The following is a 14,348-nucleotide window of genomic DNA, read 5'->3' on the forward strand; positions in this document are numbered from 1 at the left end:
TCCTAGCCAGTTCTTGCCTGAAGGACGTGGTAATGGGTGAGCAGAGCTTTTATTCCTGCCCTCAGGATGGTGATTAATGGGGGCTCTGGCAGGAGCCGGGTGTATTGACATCTGCCCTTACAAACCTCTGTCTCCACACAAGGGCTGGAGAAGCAGTGAAGTTTTGTTCTGTTCCCAGGTGTGCTCAGCTGTGCAGCTGGTGGTGTTCCCTAAGGGTCTGCTCCATCTGTGTGGGAAACAGTTCTCAGACAGCACTTGGGCAGAGCTGGAGAGGGTTTATTTCCACTGAGTTTGGCTGAGAGAGAGAAATATATGGATTAATGAATAAGGGAGAGCAGACTCTTATACAGATAAGAGCCACAAACCCTTTGCTCTCTGAATTCTGCTGGACCAGCCCTTAAGGTCTTTATTTGTTACATCAAAGGTACCTGAATTTCCAGAGGGAAGGAAACTTCTCTGGTTGCTTCCACATGCAGTTGTGTGCCTGATGACATTTCACTGCACCTTGGAGTGGCTCTGGAGTCGAGCTGAAATACCAAAAAAATGTTATCCTCTGCATGATACTCAGACTTACTGTTTAAATAAAGCTTTGTGTGGCAGTCCTGAAAGGGGCGAGGAAGATGAAGTATTGATTTTAATCATGCAGGAATGTTATTTGGCCCTTCAAGTCCCTCATCAGCCATAGACGGCTGGCTGGGAAGTGCTTTTAATGCATACTGTGTGCTGCTGAGGAGGAATTAGCGTCCAAAGGGCATGCTGGAATGCAGCTAACTTCGTCTATTAAATGTCAAGCAATTACATTACTCAGCTGCCCGTTCTACCCGTTTGCAAAACAATACCTACAGAAATTTTTCTAGACATGTAATAGATGATCGTCTTAAAATATTGCAGTTGTTGCACATTGTCCCTAAAAGAAAGAACATCTAATAATGATGCTTTGTGCATCTTGCTTAGAGCAAGCTCCTAATTTTTATACATACTTGGCATTTTCCACTGAAACCTTTGATATATCTGGTCCTTCTCTTTTATTTTCAATGATTTCCTTATATTTCAGGGAAAAAAAGATAACCTTTCAAAAATGGATTGTCAGTCTCTGTATTTTTTTTATTGTTTAAGCTAATCTTTCTGATTTTAAAACACCGTTCTGATTAGCATGCTTTTCTTTCTTTTTTTCTGACTTTGCTACTGCCACAGAAGAAGTGTCTGCGAGGATAGTACAAGTAGTAACAGCTGAAGCTGTAGCGGTCCTGAAAGGTGAACAGGAAAAAGAAGCCCAGCACAAAGATCAGCCTGGATCACTACCTTTAGGTAAAATGAGACAAAGAATGTTCCAGGTATCCTTGTGTCTGCAAATGTCTGTATGTATATTAAAAAAACGCAGTTCCAGCTGTGTATTCACATTGGTTAGGGTTGTGGGTAAACCACAGCCACCACTGGATAAATGCTGGAACCACAGGATTATGGCAGGATCTTTGTATTCTTGGTTCTTCGTAGCCCTGTGGCTGTCTCATTCCCTGTTTGCTCTGCCAGCAATTCTCCACCTTGTTTCTGACTCCCGAGTAGCTCAGCCATGAGTGTGTTTGGTGGTAGGGTTTTGTCATCACCCTGGTTGGGACTCTTTGTGTTCACCCATGTAAACAGGAAGGATTAATGTCTGAAGAGGCAAACACAGAGTGACATATAAAAAGAAAGTGAGGCTTTGCTGGTCAGGTGGTAGCTGCTCAAACAGACGGAGGGGGAGCAGCTCCACAGGAAGCAGAAGGGAATGGGGCACACCAGGTTTAGAGAGCACCAGGCAGAGTGAGGGCAGATTATGAAAGAAGGAGTCACGTGGGAAAAGCAAATGCCAGCAGTCTGTACTGGAAAAGGTAACAATGCCACTGTTACACGCTGTGTCTCCGTCCTCCTGTTGCCTCCTTTGTGAAATATCTCTGAAATATACTTGTGTGTGTGTGTATTTATCTATCTATCTATAACAGAAGGTAAGTATATGGCCATTTGTACCTAAAGTTCTTGCTCCTTGCCAGAAAATTTCTGCAGTAGCTCAAAACACGTACACCAAAGGCCAGAGAAAGGACATACTTCATCTTGAGGTAAGGAAGTCTTGCAAGCTTGTCCTGGGGTAGATTCTGCTGAGTGCATGCTCATTGTGATTAAATCAAAACATTGCCCTGAGGTGTTTTCCCCACAGGCAATCTGCCTGCTTTGGTGCAGTGCTTGGCCCTTGCCTAGGAGTGAATTAAATTCAAGGAGCAATTTAGAATATTTGTTGGAAATTTGGTTCCCAGGGTTTTTTGCTTTGTTGAACTAACTTAGAACTGCAGCAGGGAGATGTGTTGCTTGGTAATTCCCTTCTTTGCAGAGACTCAGTTTTACATGGAAGACCCCAGTTCTCCAAATCACTTCACTCAGGCCTGGGAGAGGCAAAATGGATATTCAGTTCCCTCTAGTCAGATAAGTAACTGAAAAGGGTACTGTGGGAAGTATGTCTTCAGTCGGTGTTACAGTTCCTGTGGTCAGATGCATTGTGATGAGTTTATAAATACTCTGTCCCTGGACAGCACATCTTAAGGACAAGTCACATATGGTCTTTTGCAAATCACACTGAAATCAATAGGAGGGAGCCTGGAAAATTCTGTTGGGGCTTTGAAAGTGTCCTGTCTGTGCTTGGAAATAAGCCCTGAATGGTAAACTGAGATCTGCCTGTTGAAAGGTGCTGTTGATAAGACAGATCTGTTAAAACAGATTTGTTTGGTGTTTTGTGGTTTTTTTTTAAACACTAGCTAAGCCCCGGGAGTAGATCTGTTTTTAAAGAAAAAAAATTCTCAGAGTGATTGGTATGTGATCAAACGCAGAGGTTATACTGAGTTCATTTAAGAAGCTTGTTTAGGATTTCATCATACTTGAATTGAAGTATTTGCAAAAAAAAACATCATTCGTTTTCAGCATCTGGTCTCGTGACTGGGAATGAATGTAAATCTCAGTCCAAATACATCAAAGTTTTCCTGTGCAGTGCTCGATTGAATCATTGTTATGTCACAGCTGATATAAAAGTTCCCTGTGCTGCTATCTTTTGCATTTAGACAAGAAATATTAGCATGTGTTCTGCAATTAACCTTGAACTCAGCAGAAGAAAAAAAAAATGTGCAGAATGGAGTTTTTTCATGTACTCAAGATGGATTAAAGAGATTGGATGCCAGTTTCTGATAGTTGGTGTGAATTTACAATACCTCAGTGCTCATAGGCTTTTTTGTTGTTGCTTTGGGTGACTGAATGCCTTTTAAGAGGCAATACTGATTTAAAAGATTATCTCATATATTTGATTTTTATATTGTTCTCTATAACAAGAACTTTGTAAATAATTCTTACCATTAGAAAACAAATCAATGACAGAAGAATAAATCCTTTTATTATCATTTCAGAAATCCATGTATTCTGCAAGGGTCTGTCTAGAAATCCAACAGGCATGAGTCCCCATCAGATAATTCCTCAGCTGGGCAGAACAGGCTGACTGCAGCTTATATCATGTATTGGTTTCCTGGAATTAATGACTGTATCTCATTTTCACTGTTTGATTTCTAGCAGTTGAAGAGTCAGCCAACCTGCCTCCTTCCCCACCTCCCTCACCAGCTTCTGAGCAGACCGGAGTTCTGGAGGAAGGTAAGGGTCTCCTGGACATTGCAATGCAGAGCTGTCAGCAGAGGGATGAGACACAAATCTAAAGGATGGGGGAATCAGAAAATGGAGAAACTTTCTGCAGTGGAAATACTTCTCATGTGAAAAGATAAGGCATTCTCAGCAGTAACTCCCCATCTGCAAACCAACTGCAGTGCATGGATGAGGTAGACACGTGCACAGAGGTAGCTCAGGGATATGCTAAGTACATCCATGCTAAAGAAAAAGAGATCGTGTTGCGCTTTTTTGTCTGTTGTAAGCAATATGAGCCAAGGCGTCTGCTGTCCCAGTGTGGTCACCAAAACTACCATTAAGTATAGGTCATCTTTTGTTTCTTGAGATGTGTTTGGCTGCATTTTTTAAATTACCATTGCCTTTTGGTTTGGAATCTTAAATGCATGAAAGCAAGGAGATTCAGAGCTGGATCATTTCTTTGGCCTTTGACCTGTAATTCATGCTCCAGTGCCTGCATGTATTGGGAGTTCTGTACACAAAGTGCAGCAGTCACATTCTAGTCTTAAAAAGCAAACTTCTGTTCTGTTCTGCACAAGTGTTCAGTTTCAGTAGCCCGTGATCACTGCATTTGCCTCCTCCTGGAATCTCCTGCAGCAAAGAACTGAAGTGTTGGCTTGATGTTTAGCAGAGGCCTAAATCCCAGCAAAGCTGCTGCGGCGTAGGCGTGTGCGTGAGTGCTTTGTTCAGCAGAAGACAACTGCTGCATCAAGGCCAACAGTACAGGGAGACAGCAGTGTGTTAAAAATGAGCTGTGTCATGGGGATAAGAAGGAGGGATTTGGGTTCAGAATCTCCAGGGGACCCATCAGTTGAACTCTGCCATGTCAGTAACATCTTTATGTGTCTGCTTACTTCCTTCTTGGATTTTCTTTCAGCATTTTCTCTTTGTTGCATAAGTGCATGAAAATAATTTCCTATCATCTGCTGAACAAACTTTGTTGGTATTTTAACACAAGCCTCTATGAATTTTGCAAATGGACGGTTGCTATTTCACATGCTGGCATACTCTGACTCAGTTTATGAGGACACTACAGTTAGGCACGTTCCATCACGCAGTCATTTTTGACACAATGAAATTACAGGCTGTGTCAACAGCAGCATTTGTAGGAAGGGCCTAGTGGGTATGGCTTGTAACAGTTATAAAGAACTTGAATCATTGGTTGTTGTTGTTTAAAAAAAAAAATCTGCCTGTTTTGTGCTTAAAAAATAATATGACAGTTCCTAGACTCATCACACAGAGGCAATTGCAATCAAAACTATTAACTGAAAAGAGAACTGGCAAGGCATCAGCAAAGACTTTCAGAATTGTTACCAGGGCATTATGACTATGTTTTAATATATAATTCACTTGACTAGTCCTGTGTGTGCTTTTTGATTTTTTCATATCACGGTAAAGGGCTTGTTCTTCTGCTTCAGGCCAACGTCAAGGTTCTTCCTTTAATCTCAGGTTTAGGTTTGGCTTTGTGTGCTGCTTGTATCAGCCGTATATTTGCTTGTATTTTAGGATTTTATAAAGTACTTGCATTGATTAATTGACAGGAGGCTGTAGATTGGCCCCACAGCAAATGCAAAGCATTTTGCTAGTTGTACTAACACTGGAAGGTGGCAAAACACTTTACAGCTTGAGGTTATTGTCTACTGCCAGAGTGCAGTTCCCAGCTGTGCAAATGACTCAGCAAGTCACTTAACATTGTTGGTTTTCTCTTTCCTTGCATGTAGAGTTGAATTAATATAATAGCACCCTGCAGAGGTGGTTACAAGGACACTGAAAGGACAGTGTTTGGGAAATGTTTTGATGATTTACACAATGTCATGGTTTTTAATAGCTTTCAAATAATTTTCTTTAGCATTAGTCAAAAAAGATTTTTCCACAACATGGAAGATTTTGATTCAGTTTTAAGAGCAGATGGCCGGTTTGTAGGGGAAGTCAGGATAGAAGTGATGTCCTGAGTCTTTAATGAACTGTGCTGGAAGCTTCTTGTTTACATCTGGCTCTGTAACAGGAACTCACAGTAGAGTTGTTTGAAGCAACAGAAAGAACTTGGAAATCATTTCTACAGAAATTTGTTATGTTGCTTTATACCAAAATATCAGTGTTGTCAGTTCAGTGTGGTAAAAATGGTAGTAAAAATCTTGCGCTCTGCTCTGTGTTAAAAGATGTGGTCCTTATTTTCTGTGGGTAAGTTCAGTTTCTGCTGACCTGAGTGAGCCAGACCTGTCAATTTTACTCAGGCAAAGTTCCCATTCAGAAGAGTTTGCCTCAGTAGGGTTTGATCCAGTTTTACTGTACTTGTTTAAATCCCCTGTTCCCTATACCGTCTGGCTATCCATTCTCATCTTTACATTAACTTTCTGCTTAGTAAAACACAGTTTATTAATTTATTGAACAGAAAAGGTGAGCACTTGGAGTATCTGCCTCAGACCTTTTTTTTCCTTCTCCTAGAAGCTTTTTCTAATGCACTTGTCAGTGTGTGTCGCATTGCTTTGAATCCAAGAGACTTCTTCAGTCAATGTAGGAAGGAAATCACTGTTGTAGACTGACAGAGGTGGATGTGGCCAGCCATGCAGCAAACACAAATTAAAAGAAAAAAAAAAAAGGTAGGAAAGACAGGGAGGTTTGTGGGTCAAGTTTATTTCATGAGAAAAGGGAGTCAGTTGGATGTAGGTTTCTTCGATTTGGCTGCAGGAAAGCATTCAAATGAACCTGTCCCTTTTTACTGCTGCAGAAGGTAAGAGAACTGATTTGCCTTATTGAAATTATTATATTTATTTCAACTATAATAACATGATTTTGTTCAGGAAATTAAATTCTCCTTAGCACCCTCTAATCCTTTTATCAGTTTCATCTGGTCTTGCCGGACTGACGCAAAATTCTAATTTCCTGGCATTTCTTTTGTGCTCTGTGCCTTTTGATGATGGTCAACAATGTCTTCATGTAAAAAAAAATAAAAATTAAACATTACAAGATAGAAGGGTGCCTCTGATGGACTGTCTTCCACTTTGAAATAGGCAGGTTAGCCGTTATATACCAAATAAGAATGCTTTGTAAACTGAAAAGAAGCAAGTGTTGTATGAAAATGGATCTGTTGACAGTGGAAATGACTTATTGAAAGGCATTCTCAAAATATACAAGGAAAGTGAAGGAGAATTAGCCTTTTTGAGAAGTGATTTTAATCTTGGACTTTAAAATGCATTAGGGAATTTTTCCCGTGCTTTGAGATGGAAAAGATTAGAAGGGACTATAATAACAAAGGATTTTTCTTGTTGCTGAAATAAAAGCATGGCCTCTTTAGAAGACGTCATTATTCTGTTAATGAAATTATCTGCATTAATTCTGAAAATATCTTTATTCAAACTGATAAAAAACCAATGTAAATCTGTAAAATAGCCACCGATGTAACAGCCCCAAACAGTACCAAGCTTGGCACTCCTGGTGATTTTGGACCATTACAATAGCATGAATTTTTACTGCTGTCAGTTCCTGCGGTTTTAAGGAGCAGAGGCAAGGACTCTGTTTTCTTGCCTACAATCTGTACAGAGCCTATAAAGAAGGGATTTTCAGCCTTACTTGCAGCAGTATGGAGAATTTCACCTGGGATTTCACCTTCACTCTTCTTGATGCATTTTGCTTTTGAAGGGACCCTGGATAAATAAACAGACAGCTGGAAGGAGAACCTCTCCTTCTGCACATCTTCCTTCTCTGTGCTCGGCTTCTTGACCGTATCAACTTTCCCTTCTTTTCTTCATGTTGTCCCAGTTCCAGCTGAAGAGGTGGCAAGTGCTTCTGCTCATTCTGCTCTTGTCTTCAGTAATTCATGGGCTGGTGTGAGGGCACCCTGCAGAGAAGGGAGAGCTGAAGTTTTGAACCTTCTTGGATTTAGGAGAGAGTTTATTCCTGATCTCTCGTGCCCTGAGCTGCAGGCTTACCCCCTGAAATTTGCCTTTTGCAAACTCTGAGCCCCTCAAACCTGTTACAGAATTTTGTAGATGCTTTTGTGGAGAAGAAGTCCACAGGTTCTGTACTGCAAGTAGATTGAGATGATTCCCTGCAACCTTGCTTCTGGCTCTCCAGTACTAGGGAAAAGTGGGAAGCTTGGGCACAATGCTGTGCTTAGCATTTCCCATTGCAGTGCCTGCAGAGCTTCCTGCTTGGCAGAAGTGGGTTGCCAGGTTATCTTTTAATATTGCATAAACCCCTGAGTATGGGGGCTGGACTCCACAGAAGAGAAGCAGCTAAACTGTCTGTGGTTTGGGCACTCTTTGTTCCCTGAAAGAAACTGGGAACAGAGTTCTCCTCTCTGAGTTCCATGTGAGGTCTTTGTGCACACAGCGTACCTTTGGTCCCAGCCAGCCTCAGCGCTGGCACCAGTCTTAAACATGGACCATCTTTCTTCTGCAGGACTGTGATACTGATAGAAGCTGCTAATACTGACATCCATTGCTACTTTTTCTTCCTTTTGGGAGATGATTGAGCCTGATTGGGTTTCTCCTACAGCAATCCTTTTCAGGTGGAAGAAGTGCATGCCATGACATTACAGGACACTTACTGTCAGTTCCTTCATAAAGCAGAGGAGCTTTTTGTAAAGACACAGAGCTTGTTTTGTCATGATGTACTGTAGAGAGAAACTTAAAACTTACTGTTGTTTGCCAGGAAGAACATGACAGCTCTTATAAATGGGATGGTTTCGTATCAAATTTGTTTCGAAGACTTGGGTAGTCGCAGTTAGGGCAGCATTCCTGAGCCATCTTGTTTTGGTGTCCCACAAAGAGATCTGTAACTGTGTTAAAGCCTTGCTTTCTGACATAGTGTTTTGGATATAAGAGTCAAAGTTTTGGGGGCTCTGGGGGAAATCCTGTGAGTCATAATTACCTATAGAAAGACCGGGCACACAGAGTATGGGCTTATACTTGAAGCTGGTAGGAGATCCAGTGGAATAGCTGCAGCTGCTCAAGGCACCCCGTGAATCAGTGTTCATCAAACTGCCAGTTGTCATACACTGAGAATCGACTTAAACATCTCTTCTCTAGCACTAGATGTTTAGTTTTTCATAGCTTTATTCGTGATGAAAGGACTCTTCAGCCTACAGGAGGTCCCAAGTCTCCCCTCTAGGCTTGTACGGATGAAGTGTTAGGCCAGTCATTTTAATTGGGTAGTGTTATTTTTCTTTGTCTTGAAGAAACAACTCAAACTGCCCCTCCCTGTGCTTGTCAGTAGCTGGTGTAGTCCCACTAATGTGATTTTCTGCAAGCTACAGTGATGGGAATAAACCTGTCATTCCACAGCATTAGCAAACACTGAGGTGGGAGCTACTTCACCCACAGAAACATGACAAACAGCATAAAATATAGGACTAACAGAAACTGCTGTGAGCAGCACTTTGTGGCCTTTATAAGGGGAAAAAAAAAGGTAGCTAGCTATTTGGGGAAGGGTTTTTTTGTTGTTTAAATGCTGCATATTTACAGGAAAAAGAAAAGTGTAGAATTTTGAAACGGAATGGGAAATAAAGCCACCACTGGCCAAAATGTAAGCTAGTTTTCTTTTTCATTAAAGAACTTTTTACATTTTTACACTTCTAAGTACTAAATCTGATAACTGTGAGGGATACAGCTATGTCAGGACACTTCAGAAGTTTTTAGTACAGTCAGTCAGGTGTATAATACATATGGGTATAGCGTGAGATGTGGTTTGTGCACAGCATGTGTTCTTCGAAGTAATTAGTGTGTAGTTTTGAGATTCACTTACTCCTAGAGTTGGTTTCTGACGCCGGTAAACCCGGTAGAAAGGGCCAGGTCCATGGTCCATGTGTTAAAATGCACAACGGCTTCATTCCTCCATCCTGCATTAACCCATAGCCTGGCTGGTGTCATCCACTCCAGCATGACATAGTGGCTGGTGGTGCTAGAGCATGTGTCCATCCTGTCATAGTTTTCCTGTGTGTGTCTGTCTGTCCTGCAGCCTTTGTCTGTGTGTGTCTGTTTGTAAATGCAGGGGCGGAGGATGAGGTGGGGCTGCCACAGCACTGCCCGGGCAGGGAGTGGCGTAGGCACCTGGCCCCCTCCATTTCAGTGTCTGTGCCCCAGGAGGAGCCCTGCAATTCGGATGAGGAGTACTATGAACACCCTTTGTTCAGCTCGGAGTGGGCTGGCTCTAGTACACACCCCAGTGCCACAGTGAAGAGCACAGAGGTCTTGTTGGGCCATGATGAAGGTGAACTGAGCACAGTCCCATTTGGTTCCTCTTGCCCTCTACTCACCTGCCATCCATTCCATTCTTTATATGCCTGGGATTGCTGCCTTCTGCGGAGGGAATCTGAGTTGTGTTTTCTCCCCAGATGGAAGTGACGCCCCTCCAAGAGTCTCTCCATGCAGCATGAGCAGCTTTCGGGTTGGTGTAACTGTGGTTCCCACTTAAATCAGGGCTCTTGTTCTTCAGACCTGGCTTACAGCAGAAGTAAAAGGAGCAGCTAGTTAAACTGGAAGCTAATTTGTTCTTTGTGCCAGAGAAATACTGCCAAGAACAGTATGCAGAGTAGGCCAAAATATTGTTACTGAAAGTAAGTCAGTTGTTTGTGGGGGAAAAAATACGTCTTTACCAAAGATAGCCCTGGAAGGACTCAAATTCTCCAGCAGGTGAAGTAAATAACGTTTGCATTGTGCCAACTGACTGCAAACACAGAGGGAAAAAAGCCTCTCTGTACCTCCTATTTCTATGACCTGAGCAAATCAGTCTTTTATCAGTAGGGGTTATGTAAAAGTAAAATCAAGGGAGAGTCTTTTTCAGTAACTAACAGAACAGCTGATTCCTCAAAGGTGAAATAGATGATGTTTCATTTCACAGCACTCAGTCTTGGGAGCTGAAGTTAAAAAGTGGTGCTGAATCCTCTAAAGGTTTGTGTCTCAGGAGGACGGAGCTGTCTCCCTGAAACTGGTCACTGGCTCATTCTAAGAAGACCAGAGTTGTTCAGAATTAACAGGATAATTACGGAATTAACAGCTTAATACTGTAATGGCATCACCAAGAGGTCAGCACTAATAATGGAAGATTGTTCATGTCAGTATATCTGACTGATGGTAGGGAGATAGAAAAATCACAGGGGTAGCCTTACTTTAGCTGTGTGCCTATAGCTGGACATCACAGCCTGATTAGTTCATTAGTTCCTTTTTAGCCATATCATCTGCCTCTAGTGAAAGTGTGAATCTCACAACATCTGTGTGGGGGAGAAAAAGGCAAATAAGCTGGATCATGAGTGGAAAGACAGGCATAATGAGACCCCAAGATCCTCTCAGCTGGTGAGAGCATGGTGCTAAAATGCCAAGATTCAATTCCTGTGTGGGTCAGTCACTTGACAGTTGGACTTGATGAGCCTTGTGGGTCCCTTCCAGCTGAGAATATTGTGTGAAACAGCTGTCCTTGCTGACCAGCAGTCTGTTTGGCAGAGAGTCTGCTGCACAAAGAGAGGCTGTATGATTCTTTTGTTAATTCAGGGATAACTTTCTAGTTTGAGTAATTAGTCATGTGGCTTTGTGTAAAGTGTTTCAGGAAATGAAGGAGTATTGCTCAGGGTAATATAAGAGGCTTTCCTTAGCATTATTTAATTGAGAGGGATGCACATACAAAAGCACATAAAATCAGGAGAAGAAAAGTAAAGCAAGTTATTCAAGTTATGGTCTTTTGTAGCTGGAGGCCTCTTGTCCTGCAAGGCTGCTTTTACAGTCTGCCCATGTGCAAGTATTTCTTCCATGCTCAGGCATTGGTCCAGGTCTGATTCTGAATCTTCTGGCTTCTGTTCATTTAAGATACAGTATCTAACCTTAATTATTTTATGTTATTAATAATGTGTTTTCCTTTACATAGTGATACTTTCCCCGCCTCAAACAGTGTTCATGTTCCTTAAATCATTCTTTTAATAGGCCATAGCTGAAATGGATGATTGATTGTCTGGTTTTCACTGGGCCAATCTCAGGAGAAAAATGAAGCCTTTGTAATTCCAAGAGGCTGGTTACAGCCACTTCCAGATTTGAAACTGTTTTGTTCTAGGCCTGATTAGAAGTACTTCATTGTGAGACACATTTTAAACTCAGCGATGTCATCAGGTTGCCTGCAGCGTGCTGCTGGTCAGTTCCTTGAGTGTGTTGCTGAAGCAAAGGATTCACACTTAATCCTGAATTCTTACCAGAGGGAATACTAATAGTCCTCAGTAATTTTTGTCTGAGTAGCAGTGGCAGGAGTACAAGCCAGGAGTAGAGATTTTTCTAATAATTCTTCTGCCAAGGCACAAGCAAAGACTGTTATTGATTCTACTATACTGATCCTATAGGCTGAGTGGTATGTTTTAGAAATTTGGATGAACAAATAGTTACATTGCATTCATTGGTTTTTTGACTTAATTGATGATGAGGAGCCTGAGGATAAGAGGTGAAACAGCAAAGCAAATGAAGGAGTCCTTGTGTTAAAATAGTGATTTTCACATACAGATTTCAGATGTCAGACAACAAAAGGGAAAAACACTTTATAAACCCATTCAGTGTAGGAATTTTGGCAGAAATCTTGCAAAAATCATTAATTATTAGCCATGCATAAGGCCTGTTCTGACTCTGAAAGTTCTCAGTATTTTGCCAAGTCCAGGATTCATACAGTAGACTGACTTGCTGGCATTCAGCAGTCTGTATTACCAAGGTCAGTGGAAAGAAATCAATGCCTCATACCTTCCTCCACCTCAGTTGAACGTCTTGTACTGAACTAAACAGCACATTTATTAGAAAAAAATCAGTGTACTTTGAGCTCATTGATGCATTAGTGTTGTCAGAGCCATCCATCATTCCATTTCATCTCCATTTCTAATGACTGTTTGACCCACAGTCATCCTTGGGAGAGGTATGCCTGTAAGACGCTTTCAGCTCTCATCTTACAGCATAAACATCCTTGTCTGGGGGGAGGCAGGCTTTTGGTTTGTTTTTTTTTCCCTAAGGAAAATTCAGTTCCATGGTGGCTAAAATGTACTGGGTACTGGTAGTCCTTTACAGACTTAAATCGAAAATATTGAGCTGAACGGGTTATGTAAAAGCAGTCCTGAAAGGGTTATGTAAAAGCAATCCTGTTCAGCTTCATGCTTGGTGTTTACTGTTGGTGTTGATGTCACCTGTTTTTTCCATCCCCAAGAGGAAGAACCAGTAAAGAGTCCGATGGCTGTGGAAGTGAAACCTGCTGCTCTTCCTGGGAAGCAAGTGGGGAAAGAGCACAGGCCTCTTCAGCCCTGGGACCAGGCAAAGGGCCTCTGTGAGGGTCAGTTGGATTCTGGTTCAGTGTGTCATGAAGACAAAGTGCCAAGTGTGGCATCCAGCAGGGACAGTGGGACCTTTGTGGCGGGAGCACTCCTGAAAGACACACCCCCTTCCTTGGCTGAGGAAGGTGTGTCCTCCTTAGGTTTGCATGTGTTTGCTGCCAGCAAGTCCTTCTCCAGCTTTCTCCAGTGCTTTCCAAGGCTGCTTCATTTTCTGTTTTGCCCATTTATTTAGTATGACTGCTCTTGTTATTATGCTTGAAGAGTGTGTAGTGGATAATATGATTGCGTAGGTGCTGTATGACAACATGGTTTCCCACTGCTGTGGCTGATTCCTGAGTTTTTTACTTTGCCATGATAAAATATGCTTTGCAGCTAAGCTTATTCCTCTGTGTAAGCCTTTTCTCCCCATCTCAGATGTGTTTGCCAGTCACATTGCTAATCTATGTATTTTTTTTGCTTTTCGGTGCAGAGGTTCATCTGCATTCCTTTCGAACAGCAGATATACTGCCTTTGACTATGACATAAAGATGCTTAAACTGTAGAAATGTTTTCATTTACAGTGTGCAGGTTTTTGGTTTGGTTGGTTTGGTTTTTTTGTGTGTGCTTCAGTGCATTCTGGTTTAGCTTCCTTAAAGCTATTGCTTCTTATATCATACCCTTGTCATCCATGGCAATCCACCCCTCCTCTCCTCAGTCATTGCCAGAACTCTTATTTTTTGAGTGTTACCGTATTACAAATGTTTAACCCTGCTGGAGTGCCCTCCTTAGGCAAAATCTCCATCACTTCCACTGGGACCTTTGCCTTCAAAGTGAAGGTTAGGACTGGGTGCACTGGGTGAAGTTTAGATTTAGCCTCTGAACAAAATATTTACTGCAGTCATCTTTCAGTGCATAAGAACTAGGCTTCAGTAATTTTCTTTTAATGGTATTTCCCTTCAGCCAGAGGAACAAGGTGCAAGGACATCTTGTGTGGCGTAGTGATGTACCCACTCCCTACCTGGCTAAGGGGTGCTGCATTTAGGAGGCTTGTGTTCTGAATGGCCCAGCTGAAGAACACTGAATTCCTCTGGCAGCCAGAGTATGCTTTGATGCCATTGGTATTGTTCGCTTGCACTACAGTAAGAGACACAGCAGGGTACATGGATATAAAGCAATATCTAGCTGTTTAATTTCTGTGAAACAAGGGTGACATCAGCCCAATGGCCATGCTTTGTACTTCGTGGGGATTGCAAGTCAGTCACCAAATATAAAAATACAAAGGAGCAAAATTACTGTAGGTGTAGATTTCTAGTTTGGTTACCTGTAGATTTTAGAATGGCAGTTGCTTTTTTGACTCTGTGTTAGCATATGCAAATATTTAAAGAATGAGCAATAC

General features: G+C 41.9%; 1 protein-coding gene across 50 annotated transcripts in view; it reads left to right on the forward strand.

Moving 5' to 3' along the window:
• MAP2 (microtubule associated protein 2) overlaps window positions 1-14,348 on the forward strand; it is a 245,669-nt gene that overhangs the window by 191,952 nt on the left and 39,369 nt on the right. For 25 of the 50 annotated variants that reach the window (XM_040069957.2, XM_040069958.2, XM_040069960.2 and 22 more), the window contains 2 exons: window positions 1,195-1,308; window positions 3,583-3,660. In XM_040069957.2, coding sequence (XP_039925891.1) covers window positions 1,195-1,308; window positions 3,583-3,660 — 192 coding nt within the window. Of the gene's footprint in view, window positions 1-1,194; window positions 1,309-3,582; window positions 3,661-9,678; window positions 9,898-12,849; window positions 13,099-14,348 lie in introns of all 50 variants that reach the window. The other 25 variants (XM_040069916.2, XM_040069911.2, XM_058421358.1 and 22 more) reach the window with 5 other exon arrangements.

Source organism: Hirundo rustica, chromosome 7 (genome assembly GCF_015227805.2).
Source record: "Hirundo rustica isolate bHirRus1 chromosome 7, bHirRus1.pri.v3, whole genome shotgun sequence".
Classification (NCBI taxonomy): Eukaryota; Metazoa; Chordata; class Aves; order Passeriformes; family Hirundinidae; genus Hirundo; species Hirundo rustica.